Source organism: Carcharodon carcharias, chromosome 2, assembly GCF_017639515.1.
Source record: "Carcharodon carcharias isolate sCarCar2 chromosome 2, sCarCar2.pri, whole genome shotgun sequence".
NCBI lineage: Eukaryota > Metazoa > Chordata > Chondrichthyes > Lamniformes > Lamnidae > Carcharodon > Carcharodon carcharias.
The window spans coordinates 142,923,665-142,947,932 of NC_054468.1; the positions used below are offsets into that span (position 1 = coordinate 142,923,665).

Below are 24,268 nucleotides of genomic sequence, written 5' to 3' on the forward strand. Positions count from 1 at the left end.
CCCGCTGCCTGCAGACACTGTCATTGGCGACCCTTCCCTGGTTTCAAACAAATCCCACCAACGGCCGGCTCGAGCGTTTCCCTGGTGAAGTCCGAGCCATTGTGACCCACACGCGGGACGATCCCAGGCCGTGAACTTTGGTCACTTAACTCACATAAATACACAAAAAATCAAGGCGGTCTCGGGAAAAAAAAGTTGATTATAAAAAGAGCCTCCCAAACTTTTCGCCGCTCTTGTCGGTTAGAAGTCGTTAGTTTGTTCCTTAACTTCAATCGTCAATTTGCTGAGTGATTTTAATCAACACAATGATAAAAATCGACAGATCCACAAAGAATATTTTAATTGTCAGCTTCGGGTTTTTGTTGCTGTTTACTGCTTTTGGAGGACTTCAAAGTATCCAGGTAACTTTTCAGCATAGTAAACGTAACGTTTCAATGTAACTTACAATTTAGAACTTCAGGAGAGGTTCATATACCGTGTTTAGATTGTTGTAATTTTGTTATTTTGATATGATAATTCAGCTGGGGCTACATTTGTATTGTCAAGTTTACATCGAGGTCCCAATTTCAGTTCCCGTTACAGAGCCCAGACTATTTTCAACATCCCCATGGTTATATTTTTCCACCACAAAATAACCTGATCATTTATCCTGGGATGTGCATGGTTTCAGCTATTGATACCGGCAGTAGCAGGTGCTATTCGAATGGTAACTATTAACCCTAATTTTTTTTTCAAAGAATCGTATAAACCAGGAATCAGCTGTAGGACTCCCTGATGGGTCACTGTGGCAATGCACTTTGCAATGTGGAACCAGGTATATCCCAGTTGAGATATCTAGTCCGTCTGGGTTTAGCTGGTCCCAGGATGACAGAAATGCCTCAACCGCCCTTTCCATGTCCTATGGAGTGGTGGGTGGGGTGGGGTGGGGGTGTGGGGGGAGGGGTGCGGGTGTTGACAGCATGGGTGGCTGTTCCTGACCGCCTATCTGTGCAACTGTGTCTGGACAAATGAATGTCACTCAATGTTTAGGGTGACATGTGAAAAAATACCATTTGGGCAAAGTACTGAGGATTGTTTGTACCTAGGGGATGATGATATGCCAACAAAAGAAAAGGGGGAATGACGTTTGGAGAACAAAATTCCGTTCCAAAACAAAACAAGGAAATCAATTCAATATACGCATCATAATCTGTAAACTGAAACAAAAACAAAAATAGCTGGAAAAACTCAGCAGGTCTGACAGCATCTGTGGAGAGGCACACAGTTAACGTTTCGAGTCCGAATGACTCTTCATCAGAACACATCTCTGTGTTCCTCTCCGCAGATGCTGTCAGACCGACTAAGTTTTCCAGCTACTTTTGTTTTTGTTTCAGGTTTCCAGCATCCACAGTATTTTGTTTTAATCTGTAAATTTACTGCTACTTCAGGTTTTGATTCTGATGGTTTAAGTTGAGTGACGCCACAAGCTATGTGCTTGATTTGAGAAAATTCTTTGATACAGGAAATACAATTTTACTTTCTTCATTAAATAGTCTGCTCACATTCTATTCTCCCACCTGACTGCCCTTGGGTTCCCATCCTGTCTATTGTCATTTTTTCTCCTCTTGCTCCTTTGAAAAAAAGAGGAAAAAGTAACAAGTATTGCTGCTGGAAAGGGAGTACCTTAACAACAGCTGCATTCTAAGATCAGTTATTCTTCCAAAAGCACAAATGGGAATGCATAGATTCATTTCATAATGTAGAGTAAGCTAGGATAGATGTGTCTTGAGTAACGTTCTCTAATTCTGTGACAAAAGGACAAGAAGCTGTGAGGGTTCATTCTGTCCAAATGGGAGGTAAGATTGTATCAAGTGTTATCAGTGATTTTAACATGAAAGGTACCACAAGTTCCAGTACTACTGCTATTAAGGATCCAATGTAAGTGGCAACACAGGGCAAAATATAACTGAGAAGTCCAGGTGGTTGAGAAACAGGAAGGTAACATCATGAAGGTGACATAACAATACCAAAATGGGAAAACATCTACTTTTGACTTTCATGTTTTTTATCAAACGGTTGAGTCGGCAGCGATTTAGAAGATGTGCTTGTAAATTTCCTGCGCTTTGGTGAAATAGTGTTCTTTGCAATAAATGTATGCAAGAAAATTATGTTAATTTCAATAGGGCAAATTTCCAGCAAGCAGATTCCAGTGTGTGTGGATAAGGAAATTGGTCGTTAATCACTTTCACCCATTGCACACTGAAAACTCAAATGTTATCAATCAATCAAGGAAAACCAGTCCTTGAAGTATGGTGCGGCTCATTTCTGCCAGGATTATGAAATGGCAAGTAGAAGTGGCATGCCACTTCTGGTAGTATGGTTGCTATTTTAAGCATATTTGTTAAGACACAGGTTAGTATATTTTTCTCCACATGACTGACTCCAAGCCTACATCCCTGATCCAAATGCATCTCCAACGTAGGTTATCCTATTGCCATCCATTCGAGGAATGTGAAAATCAGGGCCCAGATTTTCATCTCCCAATGGAGGCGCAAATTGGGCTGGAAAATGCTGAACTCTGTGCTTTAGCCTTCTGCAGTCTTTCTCCATGTGAATAATATTCAGCTGTTCTATCCTTCCTGCTAAAGTGCATAACTCACATTTTCCCACATTATATTCCTTCTGCCAAGTTTTTGCCCATTCACTTAACCTGTTTATATCTGTCTGTAGACTCTTTGTGTCATCCTCAGCACTTGCCTTCCCACCTATTTTTGTGTCATCTGCAAACTTGGCGCTATATTGTAAAAAATTGTGGCCCCAGCACTGATCCCTGTGGCACTCCACTAGTTACAGGTTGCCGTCCTGAAAATGCTTCACTTATCCCAATTCACTGTCTTCTGTTAGCCAATCCTCTATCCATGCTAATATACTACCCCAACACCATGGATTCTTATCTTATTAAGTAGCCTTATGTGCGGTACCTAATCAAACGCCTTTTGGAAATCCAAATATATTACATCTACTGGTTCCCCTTTATCTATCCTGCTTGTTACTTCCTCAAACAATCCAATTAATTTATCAGGTATAACTTCCCCTTCATGAAGCCATGCTGATTCTGCTTGATTATATTAAGCATTTCTAAAGGCTCTGCTATTGCATCCTTTATAATAGGCTCTAACATTTTCCCAATGACACATGTTATGCCAACTGGCCTATAGTTAGATATTTTTTGTCTCCCTCCTAGGATGCAACCCATCAGGCCCAGGGGACTTATCAGCTTGTAGCCCCATTAGGTTCCTTGGTACTTTTTTCTCTAATGATAGTTATTGTATTTATTTCATCCCCCACTTTTGTCCCTTGATTATTTAGTATTTTTGGAATGCTATTAGTGTCTTCTAGCATGAAGATTGATGCAAAGTATTTATTCAATTCCTTTGCCATTTCCTGGTTCCCCCTAATTGTTTCCCCAGCCTCATTTTCTAAGGGGTCTATGTTCACTTTGGCCCCCCTCTTCCTTTATATATATTTAAAGATGCTGTTATTGTCTGTTTTTATACTACTTGCTAGTTTACCTTCAATATTTATTTTCTCCCTCTTTACTTTTTTTTTGGTCATCTTTTGTTGGTTTTTAAAACTTTCCTCTGGTTTATCACTAATCTTTGCCACATTGTATGTTTTTTCTTCCAATTTGATACTACCCTCAACTTCGTTGATTAAGCATGGTTGGTTTGTCCCCTTCCTAGAATCCTTCTTCCTCACTGGGATATATCCTTGTTGTGAGTCATGAACTATTTTCTTAATTGTCTGCCATTGTTCATCAACTGTCTTTTCTGCTAAACTCCTTTCCCAGTCCATTCCAGCCAACTCTGCCCTCATTCCTTTGTAATTACCCTTATTTAAGTATAGCACAGTTGTTTCTGACCCAAGTTTCTCACTCTCAAACTGAATACTAAACTCTACCATGTTATGGTCACTGTTTCTTATGGGATCTTTTACTCTGAGATCATTTATTAAACCTCCCTCATTACACATTGCCAGATCCAAATCTTAATCCCTGGTTGGATCCACAACATATTGTTCTAGGTAACTGTCCCGAGTATGCTTTATGAATTCTTGCTTCTGCCAATTTGTTTTCCCCAATCTACATGAAGATTAAAGTCACCCATGATTAATGTACTGCCTTTTTTACATGCCCTCGTTATCTCCTGATTTATCCTCTGTCCTACAATATAGCTACTGTCAGGGGGCCTATAGACTACTCCCACCAGTGTCTTCTTCCCCTTTTTATTTCTTATCTGCACCCATATGGATTCTATATCTTTCGATCCAAGATCATTTATTGTATTCGTACTTATTCCAATTTGTACTAACAAAGCTACCTCACCACCCTTTCCTTCTTGCCTGTCCTTTCAAAAAGTCACATACCCCTGAATATTTAGTTCCCAGCTTTGATCTCCTTATAGCCATTACGGAGACGTGGTTACAAGATCATACCCATTCACCTCTATTTGTGCTGTTAATTCATTTATTTTGTTCCAAATACAATGTGCATTTAAGTAAAAAGCCACTAATTTTACCTTTTTACCATTTTCTCCCCTTTGACTCTATTTGCTGCTGTTTTATTAATGTTTGTACACTCTATCCCTTCCTGTCACACTCTGGGTATCAATACCCAAATAGCTGCCCTACAATGCTGCCATCCTTTTGCTTTGTTAGCCTACATATTCCCCTCTCCAGAACACTGCCCCCCCCACTCCACCCTTAAAGTCCTCTCTACAGCCCTAGTGATTTGATTCGCTAGGGCACTGGTCCAGCATGGTTCAAGTGAAGCCTGTCCCACCAGAACAGCTCCCTTCTACCCCAGTACGGGTGCCAGTGCCCCATGAACTGAACCTTATTCCTCCCATACCAATCTTTGAGCTACACATTTAACTTGATTTTTTTTTACCCTATGCCAGTTTGCCCGTGGTTCAGGTAGTAATCCCAAGATTATTACCTTGAGGTTCTGCTTTTTAAATTTAGTTTCTAACTGTTCAAATTCTTTCAGCAGAACGTCCTTTCTAGTCCTATCAATGTCATTGGTACCAACATGGATGATCACAACTGGATCCTTCCCCTCCCACTCCAAGTTCCTCTCCCTCCTACTCCAAGTTCCTCTCCAGCCCTGAGGAGATATCCTTAACCCTGGTACTGGGCAGGCAACACAGCCTTTGGGACTCACACTCACGGCTGCAGAGAACACTATTTATCCCCCTAATTACACTGTCCCCTACCACTGCTATGTTCCTATTTCCTTCCCCCACTTGAATGGCTCCCTATACCACAGTGCTGTGGTCAGTTCACTCATCCTTCCTGCAGTCCCCACTCTCGTCAACACAACTTTCAAGAACCTAATAACTATTGGACAATTACAAAGGTCGAGGTTCCTCGAATGCTACCCCTGGGTCCTTATACCTGCTGCACCTGCAGTCATGCCCTCCTGTCCCTGATCACACACCAAATCTGAACGACTTAATCTTGCGTGACTGCCTCCTGGAGCGAAGTGTCCAGATAACTTTCCCCCTCCCTGATGTGGCATGATGTCTGCAGCTCGGAGTCCAGCTCCTTAACTCGGATCCGAAGTTCCTCGAGCTGCAAACACTTGGTACAGGTGTGTTCAGTCTGGATCACCTTGGTGTCCAGCAGTGTCCACATGCTGCAGCAGCACCACATCAGCCATCCTGCCATCACTATTGTATTTTATTTCATTACTTAATTAATTACTCTAGTATCCCTGCTCTTTACACTTGAAGAACCCTAGGTCTTTACACTTTGTAATTTTTTTCGTTACACACCAGTATCAATCTTATACTTAACAAGCTATTTTTAAGAAAAAGAGAAAAAAATGCGAGAGACCTAAACACAAACTAAAGACCTTACTTTTACTTTAAAGACTAGAAATACTCACCAATCCTACTCACCAAACAGCTGCTCTCCATGCTCTTTAATGGTCTCTCACTCCCTCACTGTTAATGGCCCCGCTGCTTCTTGCACTCTCTCACTGTTGGAGACCACACCGCTCCTCTTGTGCTCGCTCACTGTTAGAGGCCACACTGCTCCTCTTGTGCTCGCTCACTGTTGAAGGCCACACTGCTCCTCTTGTGCTCGCTCATTGTTGGAAGCCACACTGCTCCTCTTGTGCTCGCTCACTGTTGAAGGCCACACTGCCCCTCTTGTGCTCGCTAACTATTGGAAGCCACACTGCTCCTCTTGTGCTCGCTAACTGTTGGAAGCCACACTGCTCCTCTTGCACTCGCTCACTGTTAGAGACCACACTGCTCCTCTTGTGCTTGCTAACTGTTGGAAGCCACACTGCTCCTCTTGCACTCACTCACTGTTAGAGACCACACTGCTCCTCTTGTGCTTGCTAACTGTTGGAAGCCACACTGCTCCTCTTGCACTCGCTCACTGTTAGAGACCACACTGCTCCTCTTGTGCTCGCTCACTATTAAAGGCCACACTGCTCCTCTTGTGTTCGCTCACTGTTGGAGGCCACACTGCTCATCTTGTGCTCGCTCACTGTTACAGGCCACACTGCTCCTCTTGTGCTCGCTCACTATTAAAGGCCACACTGCTCCTCTTGTGTTCGCTCACTGTTGGAGGCCACACTTCTCCTCTCACTCTCTCACTGTTAGAGGCCATGCAGCTTCTCGCGCTCTCTCATTGTTAATGGCCCCACTGCTTCTTGCACTTTCTCACTGATAATGACCATGTTGCTCCTCTTGCCCTCTCTCACTGTTTGACTAAGTTGCCAGAGGTTTAATTTTCCCCCCAATGATTTTAAACTAATTTCCATTGGTATTGCATGGCTTCTGAGGACTGTACATAGTGCATACTGGGTGAGTAGCTATGGAGGACATTGTGGTGGGGGGGAGAGGGGGGTCGCATGGAAGTGGCATTGGTGATCTGAGGGGGCATTGGAGTGGGTGGGTAGAGGTTGAGGTTTTATGGACCTTTAAATTATGTTGGGAGCTGGACTGCTATGTTGGAGAACTGAGTTGTACCTTCTAACTGCCCCACCTCCATACCCCCACACTCTATTGCCCCTCACAAAATGTACTGTGAACTTGTGAAAAGACAAAAATCCCAGGCAAAGTCACTCATGGGTTGGATGTACATTTCAGAAGGTGCAAACATGCACAGATCAGCTTTTCATGAACCTCCATTAAAATCCAGACCAAGGTCTCTGATCCAGCCCGAGCTCCCATCATGCCTTTGTGCTCTCATCTTGTCATGCACATCACTCTGAAAGACCAAAATGGTCTGATAATTAAGGAAGAATAGACAAGTTGCAAATGGTGGAAAGAATATTTTGAACACCCATAAAATGTTCTGAGCATGGTGAATTAATCAATTCTGGAGAAACCATACTGTCCAAAGTGTAAGGAGTTGATACTGAATTTCTGAAAGATGAGGTAAAAGTTTCTATTGGTAGTTTGAAAAATAACAGCGATTCTGATATCAATAACATAGCCAAGGGTCATATTGTGAAAGAGTGATGCAAAGGCAATTGGACAAAATTTGTGAAGAAAAGCAAGTATCTGAAGATTGGGGAAAGGAATGCAGACAATTGAACCAGCCAATCAAGTTCAGAAGCAACAATGGAGTGAATTTGTTTAAACACTTGGTCACTGCTGAACTGATGGACAGAAATTTAGTAGTAGTGTATAAATGATCACAAATCAGCACTCTAACTATAAGCACTGTGGAAATTCTACCAATAAGAAATGCAGAAACTACACCAACTAAATTGGTCATAACTATTCCCACTGGCAAAAAAAAGGGTCTGTAACCAGAGGAACATGATTTAAGGTAAGTGGCCAAAAAGCCAAAGGTGAGTTGATTTTTCATGCAATGACTTATGATGATCTGGGGGGCACTGCCAGAAAAGATTGTGTATGCAGGTTCAAGAGTAATTTTCAAAAGGGAGTTGTATACATAATTGAATGGGGAAAAAATACAAGGGTCTGGGCAAAAAGCAGGGAGAGGCACTAATTGAAAAAGCTTTCCAAAGAGCTGGCAAGGCACAATGGACCAAATGGCTTCCTTCTCTACTATTGCTGTGAAACCTACAAATACAATGTTTTCAAGCCAATAATATATATTCAGATCAATAATGAACTATTCAAGCCAATACATCTGACACTTGCAGCCTCCTTGGTTAGACATTTGCAGCAATGTACAATAATTGCATAACATTAGATAATTGTTCATATGTATTTATGTAGTGCCTTTGATATGGTCAAGTGTCCCAAGGTGCATTACCAAACAAAATTTGACACAGAACTTCATAAAGAGATGTTAGGACATATAACAAAAATCTTGGTTAAAGGAGGTAGGAGGACAAGATGACAGTTACTGTTATGACTTATCTTTGCATTTTTCTTTGAATCTTCTTCCAAGTGCAGCTGGTTGTAGACAACATGTACACCACATGCATCCCATACTGCTGAACTTCGTTTATAGGTTAGCTACATTTTGACATTTACAGTCCACTCTTCCAATCCCTTGTGCTGTTCACAATAATCTGAAGTGCTTCTTGTGTTACAAACTATCTTGTAACAATGTATATGATATAACAATAACATGCTATTATGATGGTATTACATGACATAGCATTATTGCATATATTCTGATTGCCTGCTATTGTTGGAATTCATTTGCCCCCAAGAAAGGTGGTGTGTAAACATGCAAGAAAGGGTGTGATTTAATGCACACATAGTGTGCCAAGAAGAATTTGATCCTCATAATTCTTCAATGTTTGGTTTCTGAACAAGAAACATTGAAGCTGGATCGAGTTGTGTTGACTCTTTGGCCTTTCATACTATAGAGCAGTGTTGTTAAATAGAAAATCACTGACTAACCACAATGTGGCTTAGGTGACTGTTTTAGTCCAATGCAATAAATTTATGAGAAAACATCTTAACCACCCTTTTATTGCCGGTATACTTACTTAAACATCCACCATTATTCTGCAGCCAAGGAAGTAAAACAGTCACACACACTGGTCTGGATTTTCATCTTTGAGGCAGGAGTCAGGAAATTTTACAGACTGCACGATTCCACCTCTGTCCTGGCAGTGCATGCAATGATGGTTTCTATTATTCATTTTTATTAATCAGAAATGCAATTAGCTACATCTGGATTCCCAATTCACTAAATGTGGCCAATGGCTAATGTACTTTGCTACAAAGTATAAAAAGTAACTGATAAATCCATATAATCTTTTGGTAAACAGATTTACTATTAAAAGGATTTGACATCAGTGTTCTGTTCCTAACTATCAATTAATGATTTTAGAACTTGATATATTGCACTTCCTTCCAAATCTGCAACCATTACCATCTAGAAGAGCAAGGGTTAGGGCAGCAAACACATGGGAACACCACCATCTACATGTTCCCCTCCAATCCACACACCATCCTGACTTAAAACTACTTTACTGCTCCTTCACTGTCACTGGGTCAAAATCCTGGAACTCCCGAACAGCATTGTAGCTGTACCTATAGCAGATGGGCTGCAGCAGTTCAAGAAGGCAGCTCACCCATCCAATTCTCAAGGGCAATTAGGGATGAGCACCAAATGGTGGCTTTGTCAGTGACACTCACATCCCATGAAAGAATAAAAAAACCTAAGTAGCCATTTGTCATGCTGAAGTCCACAAAAACTGCATACATTTGAAAAATCATTTGGTTCTTCCAAGCATACCAGTTTCCTATTGTTAAATGTAATATTGTCAGCATTGTTTAAATAATGTACCATTCACAATAATATTTTCCATAAAAAATCCCATCAAATAAGCACTTTGTAATTCAGAGGAAGTCAAGAGAATGTAAGAGTTTATTACGGGAGTTGATTACCATTTAACAAAGCTCATCATTCCTTTTAATATTTGCATAAAAAGCAATCAATCAAACCCAAATAACTGCAATAAATTAATAAATGGAATAAGGCACTGTAGTAAAATAAATCAGAAGTGAACTTTCTAGGAGAATTATGATAACCACATGATTATGTAAGCAGTACAGAGGTACATTTTATCCAGAAACATTGAACTCTATTTTAAACTATTTGTCACTTGTGAAATTGCTTCCAGCTCCTGCTCTTTTCGTAACAAAAACAGAATTACCTGGAAAAACTCAGCAGGTCTGGCAGCATCGGCGGAGAAGAAAAGAGTTGACGTTTCGAGTCCTCATGACCCTTCAACAGAAGAAACTCTTTTCTTTTGCGCCGATGCTGCCAGACCTGCTGAGTTTTTCCAGGTAATTCTGTTTTTGTTTTGGATTTCCAGCATCCACAGTTTTTTGTTTTTATCCCTGCTCTTTTCATTCTGCGTTCTGGCTTTCAGGTCACTCTCTAATTTACTCACCCTCAGAGTTCCTTCCACTTAATTGCTGTGATGCCAATGTTGACGTTACTTTATCAAAATTCTAAAAAAAACCTCTGGGGGAGAATTTTCTCCCCATCAGCAAGATTGGATGGGAGTGGGTGCGGGCGGGTGCACAGCTGATCGTTATGCCCGCCCAACGTGACGTGAACCCAGAAGCGCTGAGCGCTCTCTGTGCGGGCGGGGGGAATAGGCTGAGTGCGCGAAAGAGTATAGAAATCTCCCTGAGGCACAGAGTTGCCTCAGGGAGATTACTTTGATTATCAAAAGTTTTAATAAAGGGGAAAAAAAATAAAGCCATGTCCCCCCATGTGACAGTATCACATGAGCTGGGACATGTCTATGAATTGTATTAAAAATTTTTATTAATGTTTTAAAACTTTCATGAAACCTCATCCTGCCCAGGAATTTAAAAGGCCTTAATAGGCCTTGGACAGTTCGGCTGGCGTGCAGCCAACTCCGGTGAGTGCCTGCCAAACTTAAGATCGAAATTTTATGTGGGCCTGCCCCCGCTCGCCAACCTGAAAATTCTGCCCCTGGTGTTTGTTCCTCCCTCAGTGCTCTGTGTTGACTGGTGATTTTCGGTCACAGCTTCTCCTTTTTAAGTATGGTGGACTCCTCCCTTGGCCAAGCTGGCATTTCTGGGGTCAGCCAAATATATGAATATAAGGAAAATGATGGACAGGAAAAATTTTACTTGTCTATACCTTGTGCAATGAAGCCATGTAATCTCCCAAGAAGAGGCAAAAAAACTAGATTAAAAACCAAGGCTGATTCAGAAAAAAAAATGGATAATCCTTCTCTGACTCACATATGTGATCAAAACCAGTCCAGGAGACCTCCCAGATCCTGACTAATGTTATGTGGTAGCTACATATTGTACGGGACATTCTCTACCCAGGCAGAAACCAGTTCAGCTATTGCTTGAAGGAATTCAGTGAATTAGCATTCTCCATACAAGCGGGCAGACTGTTCCATGTGTCCACAGTGGTATACTGGCAGGACGGAGTGGTCAGACTCCTTGAAGTCTCATAGCATCAGATCAGACATGGACAATGAAATCTTCCTCTTTCAGATGATGAATTAGTGCTTCTCCATGTTGAAAGCCAATTGGAAGATGCACTGAAGGTTGCAAGGGGACTTCAATTCCCAATGGTCAAGATTGGCTCAATAGCACCTACCTGACTGAGCCCTGAAGGACAAACCTGCCAGTCCATGGCTATGGTAGGTGGCGAGAGAACCAACAAACATTCTACCTGTTACAGACGCATCTGCCCATGATAGGACTGAGCACTGCATGGTTCTTGTGAGATGAAGTTGCTTCTTCACACTGAGGATACCCTCCCTTTGTGTTGTGTGGCACTACCACTGTGCTAAATGGGATATATTCAGAACAGATTTAACACCCCAAAACTGGGCATTCATGAGGCGCTGTGGACCATCGGCAGCAACGAAATTGTACTCGAGCACAATCTATAACATCATGACCCAGTATGTTCCTTACTCTACATCACCATCAAGCAAAGAGACCAACCCTGATTCAGTGAGGAGTTTAGGAGAGCAGGCCAGGAACTGCACCACATATATTTATTTGAAAATGAGATGTTAACCTGGTGAAACTACAAAGCAGAATTATGAGCATGCTAAACAGCAGAAGCAGCATGCTATAGGCAGAGCCAAGTGATCCTACAACCAATGGATCAGATCAAAGCTCTGCAGTTCTGTCACATCCAGTCATGTATAGTGGTGGGAAATTAACAACCAGCTGGAGGAGGAGGCTCCACAAACAACGCTAATGATGGTGAAGCCCAGCACATCAATGCAAAAGACAAGGCTGAAGCATTTGCAAGGCATAAGTCAAGAGTGTGATTCAATACTGTCTGCTTTCCTGGATGAGAGTAGCTACAAAAACAATCAAGGATCTAGACAGCACCCAGGCCAAAGCAGACCAGTTGATTGGCACATTAAACATTGGGATGGATTTTCATGTTGGCCTCCGAAAGTGTGAATTGGGCCATTTGCCGACTTTGGAAACTCGAACTCATGTCATCTCTGCCCATAACCCCATATTTTCATCTCCTGGAGATGTGGGTGGGCAAGGTTTGAGTTTCCTTACTCCCGAGGCAGCGTCAGAGGAATGTGAATGTGGAAGCAGGCTGGTTAGAAGGCCTGCCTGGGTTCACTGAGATATTGGCCCAGCTCTTCACACCATTCTTATGCTCCTAACAATCAACCCTCACGCCACCCACCCCCATATCTTCCTAAGTATGCTTCATAGCCATTCACCCACTGTCCATTAAGTACTGTCCTGAGGAGCCATGTATAGTAATTTCTCACTTAATGTGGTAGTTGTGTTCTTGAGAAGTGCAACTTTAAGTGAAACGATGTTAGGTGAATCAAATTTTCCCAATACAACAAATTTTAAAGTTGTAGTTAGGTTCTTTAGGATCTTTCTCATCAGAAAAAAATTATAACATTTTTGTGTACATTTCTAAATTCCTATATTCATAAATGAAATAAATTTGAAATAATGTAAATGTCAAAATATAAGAAGTAGAGTATAAATGTAAATATGTCAAAAAAATTGCACTCACCAGCTATCTGGTTTTGAAGTGACTGGCTCCATCTAGTGGCTAAGGTTTGTCAGTGCAGGGAGCAGTGCTTGCTGAGGGTGGGAACATGAGCAAGGGATAGAGGAGCAGATGAAGCAGCCCCTGGGGATGGTAGGTACACCAGCGTCTTTAAAGATAAGAATGGAGGGTGGGAACGGGAGCAGAGGTAAAAGGGACTTCAGAGAGTGGAAGAAGGGAGAAAAGCAGTTGAAGAAGTACCAGGTATTGGCACTGCACACTGGGGACTTCAAAGGTAAGAGCAGCATGAGAATGGGGGTGGGTGGATGAAAAAGACTGGCTTCAGTACTGAGGGAGGAGTGGAAGGGAGAGGAGCAGATGAAGAAGTCCCTAGCAGTGACAGTGGATGGCTAGACCTGGACTCCAAGAGCAGAAAGAAGAGGAGCAACAGAAGAGGCAATGACCTCACGGTGCAGGAGGAAATGGCAGAAAGTGGCATGTGCACATGTAGGATGTGCAGACCACAGAACAGTAAATCTGTGGCAAATTACATTATAGTGAGCTTCACAATATAAAATAGGAACTATGTAACCGTTTAAAGACTAATGTTACAGCGAAACAACGTTGATTAAGTTAGCATTAAATGGAGACTTGCTGTAATACCAATGGGAAATCTTTGAAATGAAAATTTAGAAAAAGCAAACCTCTAACAATCTGAATGGAGCTGTCATTCAAACAACCATTCATTGTGAAAAAAACTTCAGACCCAATGAAAGAAAAACTTAAATCCCCTCAAGTGGTCATTCAGTTGTTAAAAACAAACATCTACTCAATAACCACACCACAGACAGATAATCCTCTAATAGTCTCTTAAAATGTCAATCAAACTGCACCCACAACTCTCTGCTGAGATAAGTGGTTCACAGCATTAGAAACTCAGACAAGCATTCATAATAGACTCAGCTGTCAAAAGCCAAACAATGGAGTCCTTTCAAACTGGAAAAACGGGTGGCTAAATTTTTTTCTAAGCTACACCAGATGTCCTGTCAAAAAGTTCCAGGAGCAGGTGGCTGTTTTTATGTCTAAGTGAAAGCTGCAGGCCAATTCTATTCAAATTTAAAGCACTTTGGACATTTAAATTGCTTCAGATCATGACATTAGAATTCCCAAGCTCTGTTTTCTTCAGTCTTGAATGCATAATAGCACATTCCATATGGGAAAGTACTCTGATGCATCTCAACATTAGCACAATGCTGACCAATGTAATGGTCAACTTACCGTTACAGGACAGAGCCCCATGATCAATCACTGCAGTAAAAACATTTCTAACTTAAAACATAGCATCTCATAATGACATTTGAAGATGTCAAAACAGGTAAGTGTTGCCTGTCAGAATGTTTCCGACTCCACAGCAGGCTCCAAGAGTCCTGAACTCTCAAACAAGGCAGGTTTTCAGAAGCCTTCCAAAATCCACCCAACACACTGGGGGACAGGAAATGCAAATTTCCCCATGGGCTGTCAATGACAACCTTGACATCAGAAGTTGTTCATACTAGTTGTAATCTGACCTTAACCCTTCCTGCCTATGGGAAGATTGCATGGCCCATTTTTATAGGGGAATTTTATATTTGTGTGGAAAAAAATGTTGGTGATTCCCGACCTCAGGAGGACACTAAAATATGCCCCCTTACCCACCACGGCGCAGAGTGGCAACAGTGTGTACCATCTGCAAGGTGCACTGCAAGAGCTCATCAAGGTTCTTTCAACAATCCCTTCTAAACCTGTGATCTTTACTACCTAGAAGAACAGAGGCAGCCATGTATGGGAACAGGACCACCTGCAAGTTCCCCTCCAAGTCACAGATCATCCTGACTTGGAACTATGTTGCTGTTCTTTTACTGTCACTGGGTCAAAATCCTGGAATTCCCTAACAGCATTATAGGTGGACCTACACCACATGGACTGTAGCAGTTCAAGGAGATGGCTCACCATCACTTTCTCAAGGGCAATTAAGGCTGGACAATAAATGATGGCTTTGCCAGTGACACTCATATCTCATGAATGAGTAAATAAAAAATATATAATGAACCTCAGATAAGAAATGAAGTAAAAAATTGACCTTCCAAAAACCTACATGGGAAGCATACGATTTTTAAACAACAAATTTGATGAACTCAGATGTATAAGAGTAAAGAAATCTTATTATAATTATGCAGCCTATTGGTGAGGCTACATCTAGAGTACTGTGTGCAGTAATGATCTTCTTACCTAAGGAAGGACAAACTTGCCTTAGAGGGTGTGCAGAGAAGGTTCACTAGACCTGCTTCTCGGATAAGGAAATTGTCATGTGAGGACAAGTTGAGTAGACTAGGTCTATATGCTCTGGAATTTAGAAGAATGAGAGGTTTCTAAAGGAAACACATACAGTTCTTAAGGGACTTGACTGGGTGACTGGGTAGATATTCAGAAAGTATTTTTTCAGGCTAGGAATCTAGAACCTGGGATCAAGGTCTCAGAATAAGGGTTCGGCCATTTAGGCCTGAGATATGGAGCAATTCCTTCACTCAAAATGTTGTGAATCTTTGGAATTCTCTACCCCAAAGAACTGTGGATGCTCAATTGATGAGTATATTCAAGGCAGTGATCAATAGATTTTTCATACTGAGGAAATTAAGGGATATGGAAATTGGGTAAGAAAGTGGAGTTGAGGTAGCAGATCAGCCATTACCTAAGTGAATGGTGGAGCAGGTTTGAAGAACCAAATGGCCTACTCCAGCTCCTATTTCTTATGTTTTATATTCTTATGTCAACCCCCACTCTGCATTGTGGAGGCACAAAACTTGAGGCTTTGCCAGTCGAAAATCTAAAAGCTTGTCTCTGCAAATTATTATATTTATATTCTTGGGATCATGGGAGAAGCTGCCTTTATTCTTCCAAATACACAATTGTTCATGAAATTGCTCAGCTAAATCTTTACCACAGTGACACTTTTATAGGTCACATCCATCATTACTGGAGCTCAAAGTTTGAAATCCTCCCTGTTTTTCAGCTCTAATCATTCAGTTCTCAGATTTTGCCAGTGATTCATGCATCCTTAAATAGACGGGGTGCTCATCTTATCAACAAGTAGGCTCAGAGCCAAAGGACAGTATTAGAGCAAGATTGGCACATACACGTTTTGGAATTAAAGCAGCAACATTTTAGGACAAGCAGTTCTCCTTTGGACAGCCAATATAATACTGATCTAGTATGTCAAGAAGCAAGATCCCCTCCATACAGGCACAACAGGGGAAGATCTATTCCAAATTTGTTCAAAATCTTTTTCAGCACATGTAACTATTCAGAAATCAACTTGTTAACTTCTCCTGACAATTATCATTTCTTATAATTGCCATGAACAGCCTGGAAACTTGAATTGTTTATTATTTTCTTGAATTTACAAATCTCTTCATGCTCACCCATCATTCTCTATAATACCATGAATTTTGTAGATGATTTGAGCAGTGAGCATGAAGTTGGTCCTGGTAACACAGTGTTAGTTCTGGAAATCATGGCCTGAATCTTCTGGTCAGTGTGCAGGGGCGGGCCCCACACGCCGACACATAAAATGGTGCGCGGTGACATGTGGTGTGCGTCCCGACATCACCGTGCGTCATTCCGATCTTCAGTACGGTGGGCATGCACCGGAGTCGGCTGCGTGCCTGCCGAACTGCGAAAAGCTTGTTAACGCCATTTAAATACCAATTAAAATCATCAACAGGGCTGCCCGCCCAAACTTAAGGTTGGCTGGCAGGCGAAGAGCCCAGGCAGCCTTCGCATTTTTCATGGAACCTCATCCACGGCGGGATGAGGTTTCATGAAGGGTTTATAAGTTTAATAAAAATTTTTATTAAAATTCATTGAAATGTCCCAGCTCATGTTACACTGTCGCATGAGGGGACATGTCTGAATAATTTTTTTCATTCTTTACTTCAAGTTTTCAGAATGAAATGAATCTCCCTGAGGCAACTCCGTGCCTCAGGGAGATTTCTGCGCTCTTTCGCACACGTGCTTGAAAGAGCGCAGGTCCCGACTCTCCCTCCTCCCCCTGCCCACACAGGGAGCGCTGAGCACTTCTGGGTGCATGTCACACTGGGCGGGCCTTAATTGGCCTACCCATGTAAAATGGCAGTGCGCAACCAATCACAAGTGTGATCGGCCGAGTGCCCACCCGTGCCCGCGCCCACTCCCGCTTCCACTCCCACCCAGCCCACACGACGGGGAGAAAATTCTCCCCCATGATTTTGGACATTCTTGCTGTGGACAAAGCTCTATCTATCTCAGCACCTCGAAGAAAAAATCTCCTTTTTCAACTATAGGATCACATTTTTTATGACTTTGTGGTCAGTGGTCTGCCCTTTGAGAGGCGACAATTCTAAAGTCATGCTCTGTGAGCTGTAGTGAAGGACATCCTAATGGAATCCCTTACTTGTAAAGTGTATAATTTCAAATGGACAAAGTTTGTAGAATGGTGTGTCCTGCATGATGTTACCTCTGTTTTCTATGATTGTGATCCACTACAGAAAGTTTATTATGCAGCTTTGGTACAGTCATGTCTTTCTTTAAAAATAAGGAAGAACTTTAATTTATTTTGTGTGCTCCATGACCTCAGGACATCCCAAAGTGCTTTATAATTAAGGATATTTTTTTTAACTGTTTGGAATGTTGCAAACAAGGCAGCTAATTTAGATTCAGCAAAGTCCCTGAAATGGCAATATGGTCATGCCCAGAACAAGATGTTTTAGTGACATTGATTGAGAGAAGAATATTGGCCATGACACTGGGAAGCACTACTTTGCTCTTCTTGAAATAGTACCATGGGCTGATTTAAGTCCACCTGACAAGGCAGGCAAGGTCTTGGTTTAATATCTCATCTGCAAGCACCTTTGACCATGCAGCACTCCATTAGTTCTGCAGTGAAGTGTCAACCTGGAAAATACACTCAAGTTTCTGATGTAAGACTTGAAACCATGGCCAGAATTTTTACTTCATCGGCAGGCACATGCCCAACCCGAACAAATGTAAAATGATGTGCGATATTTCGGTCAACGCGAGCCAGCAGTGCACCTGCCAACAATTGAAAGGCTCATTAAGGCCATTAAAGTTATAGTTGAATTCAATTTTTCGCTGCTCTTCCAACCTTATGGTTGAAGGGCAGGCGAAAAGGCCAGACGACCTTTGCATTTTTTCAGAAACCTCATTCACGAGCGGGATGAGGTTTCCAACAGCAGTTAAAAATAAAATAAAAATGTTAACATTTTATTAAAAACATGCCCCTGCCTCATATGACAGAATCACATGAGGGGACATGTTTTAAAATATTTTATAAATTTTCATTTTTCATTTTCATATCTTCTTCTCCCTAAGGCAGCTCTGTGCCTCAGAGCTTTTCCAGCATGTACCCATGTGCATGCATGAACTTGCACTCTTACCCGCCTCTTCACCCGCTACCACCCCTACCCCCCCCCGCCCCCCCCGCCGCCTACATGCAGCATGGGTCTCATGCTGGGTGGGCCTTAATTGGACCGCCAGTATAAAATCCCGGTCCAGCCCCGATTTCTCCAGCCTGCCCCCGCCAAGCCCACCTGGTGAGGGCAAAATTCTGCCCCATGACTTCTGACAGATGTGACAGTGCTACTACTGAGCCAAGACTGACATCTTGGAAGGATAAATATCTGGATACATTACTCTTGAACAGTAACACCAAGTAGAGAAATACAATTACAGGAAGAGCTTTATGCTCCAGAAAGCCAGTTAGTGAAGTATAGAATCTTTACAATCTTTACACAATTTTATAAACATTTATTTACAGTTACAGATTACAAGAAAACAACTCTTAACCCAGTCATAGTTTAAGGCAATATCTATTTATAAGGGCACAAGTATATCCTCAGTAAATGTACATCGACTGCCTACAATTAAACATAATTAATAATTCCCTTGTTTCTTTTTATTTATTGTACAGCCTGAAGTCCTAAACAAATTAAATCTAAAATGTCCATGTTTCTTATAAAGCATTACATTGCAAGACACCCCTTCTCTTGGACCTCTACCAATTTCTTCGTATATGCATTTCTTTTTGTCAAACAATTCAACAATTGACCACTCACATGTACCCATTTAATTTTAAATATTTCTTTTCTCTTCTGCATTTGTTTCAAACCAGCAAGGTCAATTCAAAACATTGTCTACTTTTTGTAGAGTGTATATTATTTCACAATGAACGATTATCTACACAACATTCACTGGACATATTGGGTTGAATTTTCACTCCCGAGTTGGGGGCACAGAGTCGGGACAATTCCTGCTGAGCCAAATCAATCCTGAATGATCTGATTTTCATTGCAGAGGAATGGATGCTAAAGGGAGTTGGGCCCGATACCCCAGGAAAGAGTTTGGAGGCAGCCATGTGTGGAGGTGGGCTGTTTAAAAAGGCCCGGCCTGGTAATTTGGCATTTTGTCCCAGCTGTATAAAAGCAATAATACCAAAAACCAGCCATCCATCTATCACCTCTCACTCATCAAAACCCCTCACCCCTCCACACACACTCAATGCCCTATCCATGCCGCCTCGTGCTTCCTATGATCCCTCGTATCCTGCATGCAAACCTATGCCCCTCTAGCCACCCTCATGACCCCTCATTTCCTCCATGTCAATCCACAACTCTCTAGCCCCCTAACCCCCACACCCCACCATGGCCATTTATAGCCTGGTACCAACTTAGTGTCAACTCATGCCAACCCAGCCGCCCAGCCTTTGTGAGATGAAATTGTATTAAGTTGTAAGTGTCTATGATGACCACTTTTTAATAAAAAAAAGTCATTCATAATGAAATCATGTACTTAACCCCTAATAAAAAAACAAACATCTCAAATACTTAATCCCCTATTAAAACAAATATTTGTATTCATAACTTCACATCAGAGACTTTATAACCACTTGGAACTGTCAATCAAACTGTGAACTTGTAGCCCCCCCTCCCCACTTTGATAATGATAGGTTGTGGAATCAGTCACGCAGCACTAATCCTAGTTTATGTTAACAGCCTATGTCCACAGAAAGCAAGTGAAATTGCAAGCACTGATTTTTTTTTTTAATTGCAGGCTGTTTTTCCCAAAAAGTTAAAGAGCTTGGCGATTAAAATGCCTTGACTGTTGCATTAAATTTATCCACATTCATGTATACTTTTAATAATCCCAAAGGGCACCTGACCTCTCCCAAATACCTCCAGCAACTTTAGACCTTTTGTTCAGTGGTCTAAGGCCCTATTTTGTCATATTTTGAACATCACTGGAATAAAAATTGCACCTGTTTGAAGGCAGCTACACTTTTACATGTGCAACTGCCTCCATGAACCACAAATGTGCAAATTACAATCTCCCCCCTTCCTGGCCCTGACGAAAATGGTGGGTCCCGGGTTGGGGCAGGACTTCTGGAATCAGGACTTTGGCACCATTTTGGCTCAGGCACAAACCCCTTCTGACTTGACGAAAATTTGGGCCATTATTTTCAGTATACTTATTGTACAAATCTCACATATATTTATACTTACAAATATTTGACAAATAGAATCCCATATCCACTGCCTCCACAACAGCCAGTGTCTCAACAGCTGAAATACTTTTAAACAACTTACATTTTCTTCGCCTCCCAAACAAAGCAACAAAATTTCCAATTTTCACCCAGAAGAAATATTATGAAACCATCTGCACTCCATTAGGAACATTAGTTCATGAAGCATAGATAAAAATGGCATTTCTCCAGATTTAATAATTTTAATGTTTTATTTTCCCTTAAAACATACTTTATTGTGTATCAAAGGGCAGGATCTTCCGGCCAGTGAGTGGGGGTGGGCCCCGCTCGCCGATGGGTAAAATGACGCAGGATGACGTTGGGTGGAACTCCCAACGTCACCCCACGTCATTTCCATTTTCAGGTTGGCAGGACGTGCAGCCGAATCAGTTGCACGCCTGCTGACCTGTCAACGACCTATTGAGGCCATTGAAAAACTAATTATGGTCATTAATGGACCTGCCCATCTAACCTTAAGGTTGGCGGGCAGGCTGGGAGCCTGGCAAGCTTCGGAAAAAGCATGAGACCTCATCCACGGGCAGGATGAAGTTTCATGGGAGTATTGAAATTTTTATCAAATCTTTCAATAAAGGTTATGGACATGTCCCAACTCAAGTGACAGTATCACATGAGGGGACATGTCAAGGAAATTTTTTTATCATTTGCATTAAAAATTTTAATTTTGAGCCGATCTCCCTGAGGCAGCACCTAGCCTCAGGGAGATCTGTGCGCTCTCTCGCATGTTTGCGCGAAAGATTGCACTCCCGGCTGAGGGAATCCACACCCCCCCCCGCCCACACAGGGAGCGCATAGCTGGGTGGTCCTTAATTGGCCCACCCATGTAAACTGGCGGCGTGCCTCCAATTGGGGGTGCCAATCGGAGGCATGCCCGTCCATGCCCACTCCCACACTTCCCCCCCCAACAGGAGGAAAATTTTTCCCATAGTATTTAAACCCAATTGCTAATCTAGCAACTATTCCAGTCTAAATGCCCAACCAGCACACAACCAATCAAACTTTGCAGTTGCTCTGTGAGGATCTGGTATAATTAAACAGGTTGGGACAGGATCACTGTCTGAATAGGATTTCTTAGTTATTCCAGATCTACTCTGCTTAATATCTAAACCAACATGCATCATGTGCCTGGAAGTTGTTTTACTGGTATCATAAAAGAAAATGTGGGATTTGCTTTCATTTGAATGCAATCCCTTTTCAGCAAAACAGATCTCACAGAAAAATACCACATCCTGGAAGCATCATGTAGGCCACAGATTCATTTGTTTAATTTTCATTGTTTTCTTTCTACATCTGCTGCCCCTTTGGGCAGTGTCAGAACACATCTATGCAAAGTATCATCCTGTGGAAATGAGAGTATTATGTCAATTAATCTATATTGCCTTGAATATGCGGCCAAAAGAGTTACACATATTTCCAAAGATTATTTTTTCCTGCTGAGTATTCACTCTAATATCTGTATTACCCAATTGCTCTTCAAAATTGCAGTTAGTAGCATCACACATCCCATCTGCAAGGACATTTTCAGTATAAATCCACCAATCTGGCAAAGCTGATTGCCCCTTATCTGGTACCTCCAAATACATTCCATTGACACTCTCTCCAACTATCTAACACTCTTTATTCTGCCTCACTTATTAGTTTATCCCTAAGTTTAAGTTAAACAGCTATCACCAAATCATCATCATGATGAGTACTTCTGCTTTTAGTTCTGTTCCGATATTGTTCTGTGTTCTTTATTTAATTGTTTAATCTATTCAAGCTCCAGCCAGTACTTGAACTTTTCCATCAGTCAGGATAACTACTGTGAGATCTTCCTCTGCACTATTGGAAGCTTTGTTTCTTTGTTATTTGATCATTTTCTGATGCAACAGTCACTTCCAGACCCATTATTAGTACTTGCACTGCACTTTCTTACTCTCTACTCTTTGACCCCATTCTGCCAACCATGGAGCTCATTTCTTGGCAATCATCACTTCAAAAGTCAACTTATATTTAAAACTTTCCAGTAGCTTTTTCTGCAAAACTCACAATTGTCATATCCTTCCATTCTCTAGAATATTTGTCACTTGAGTACCAACTCTAGGCTATTGGCTTTGGATGCGATAGCTCTGTCCTGTCACATCATTACCACTATCCAGCCCATGATATTCTGTTCTTCAAGACCTTCATCACAAAACAAATTAGCATTCGAGGTCTCAGGTGCCTTAATTACTTTGAGTAGCTGCTTTGAGTGTGAGATTTTGTAACTGTTTCTGATTAATACTGATGAATGAACCTTAACAGTTTGATTGCCATGTTTAATAAGTACTGTCTTACCATCACACCCTTTTACCATACCAGAGCTTTTCCATTCTCTATGATCCTCTCTTTTATTTTTATTTTTTGACACAAACACAGTTTAATTACTTTGTACAATTGGAGAAAGGTTCCTCAAACACTACTGCGAGTTACATCAGCTCTGTGGAGCGGTGGGATCAGCGCAGCTGCTGTGCATCTTTTCTCACTCGTTAGGAAGTTAAAGGTTGCACAGGCGTTTGGAGTATCCTGTATCACCATGGCGATCCCTTTGCTCTTCATAAACATCAACAGTTTGGGGTCCAGTCTCTGGATTCGATCATCCATCCCCAAAACCAAAATCTCCATTTTAGGCTGCAGTATGTAAAAGAGAGTAAGACTGCCCTCACTGATGTCTTTGTAACTTCCAACATCCCACTGTAGGACTGCCTGTGGAATCACTGCACATGGGCCAAAGACTCGGTTCCCATTAATAGTGAAGCTGTGCTTGCTGTAACCATCAATGAACATGACATTGTGCAGTTCCCTCTCCCGAGTGTTCATTCTGGTGCGCTGGTACAGCTCATCGTCTGAGGGTGTCATCTTATAACACCGACAGGGCTACCTGTCCCGGGCCTGTGCCCGGGCTGCCCACAGCCAGAGCTGGGACTCGAACCCCTGATGCAGCATGGCCGCCATGATGCTCAATCCTCTCTTTTATAATGCACTAAATCTTCTCAATTAAATTCTGTCTCGAATTGTCTTGTATGATGTCTCAGGACTTTCTAAATTTTTTCCGTGATCTCAGCCTTGATGAAAGCTCGATTCTCTGCATGTAAAGCATTCAAATGTGCAGAAAAAAATGTAACTCACTGGGGTACCTTCTAGAGCAGGAGGACTATCGCACAGGTTTGAGGATTTCACCAATAGACTGATTCATAGGAACTATGTCCTCCAAATATCTGGAGTGAATTATTTGCTTGAACCTCCTGTGCTAGGGTGGCAGTCAACTTGACAGCCTGGTTGATCAGCTAAATTTTTATGCAGTGTTTCATCAATCACAGAATAATGTCTTTCACAAGAGTCCATTGCAGAAGGGACTTTGTGATACAGTATTTGCGACCATCATGTTCATGTTTTCACACATGTCTCTGAACTCATTGGCAAAATCCCTTCCATTGTCAGTCAGAAGCTTAGCTGGTGTCCCGAGTCCTTTCACTAACCATTTTCCATTGATTTTATTTGTAATAAACTTCGTCCTTGCCAAGTATTATTGTAAAGAAATTAAATCTAGTTGGCAGGTCTACAAGCTGTAGAAGGAAAATATTTCTGCTGTTATGACCAGGTTAGGAGGGGTGAGCTGACACTTTTGCCCCACTCCTGGATTAA

The 24,268-nt window shown here is 41.8% G+C and overlaps 1 protein-coding gene and 1 pseudogene across 1 annotated transcript in view; one reads left to right on the forward strand and one right to left on the reverse strand.

The window, feature by feature from the left end:
• The first annotated feature begins 229 nt into the window (after nucleotides 1–229).
• Nucleotides 230–24,268, forward strand: part of unc93a (unc-93 homolog A) — a 115,561-nt gene continuing 91,522 nt past the window's right edge. The window contains exon 1 of the mRNA XM_041209021.1: nucleotides 230–401. Within this exon, the coding sequence (XP_041064955.1) occupies nucleotides 306–401 (96 nt within the window). The 5' untranslated portion in view covers nucleotides 230–305. The remainder of the gene's footprint in view (nucleotides 402–24,268) is intronic.
• Nucleotides 19,229–23,578, reverse strand: LOC121269422 (annotated as a pseudogene).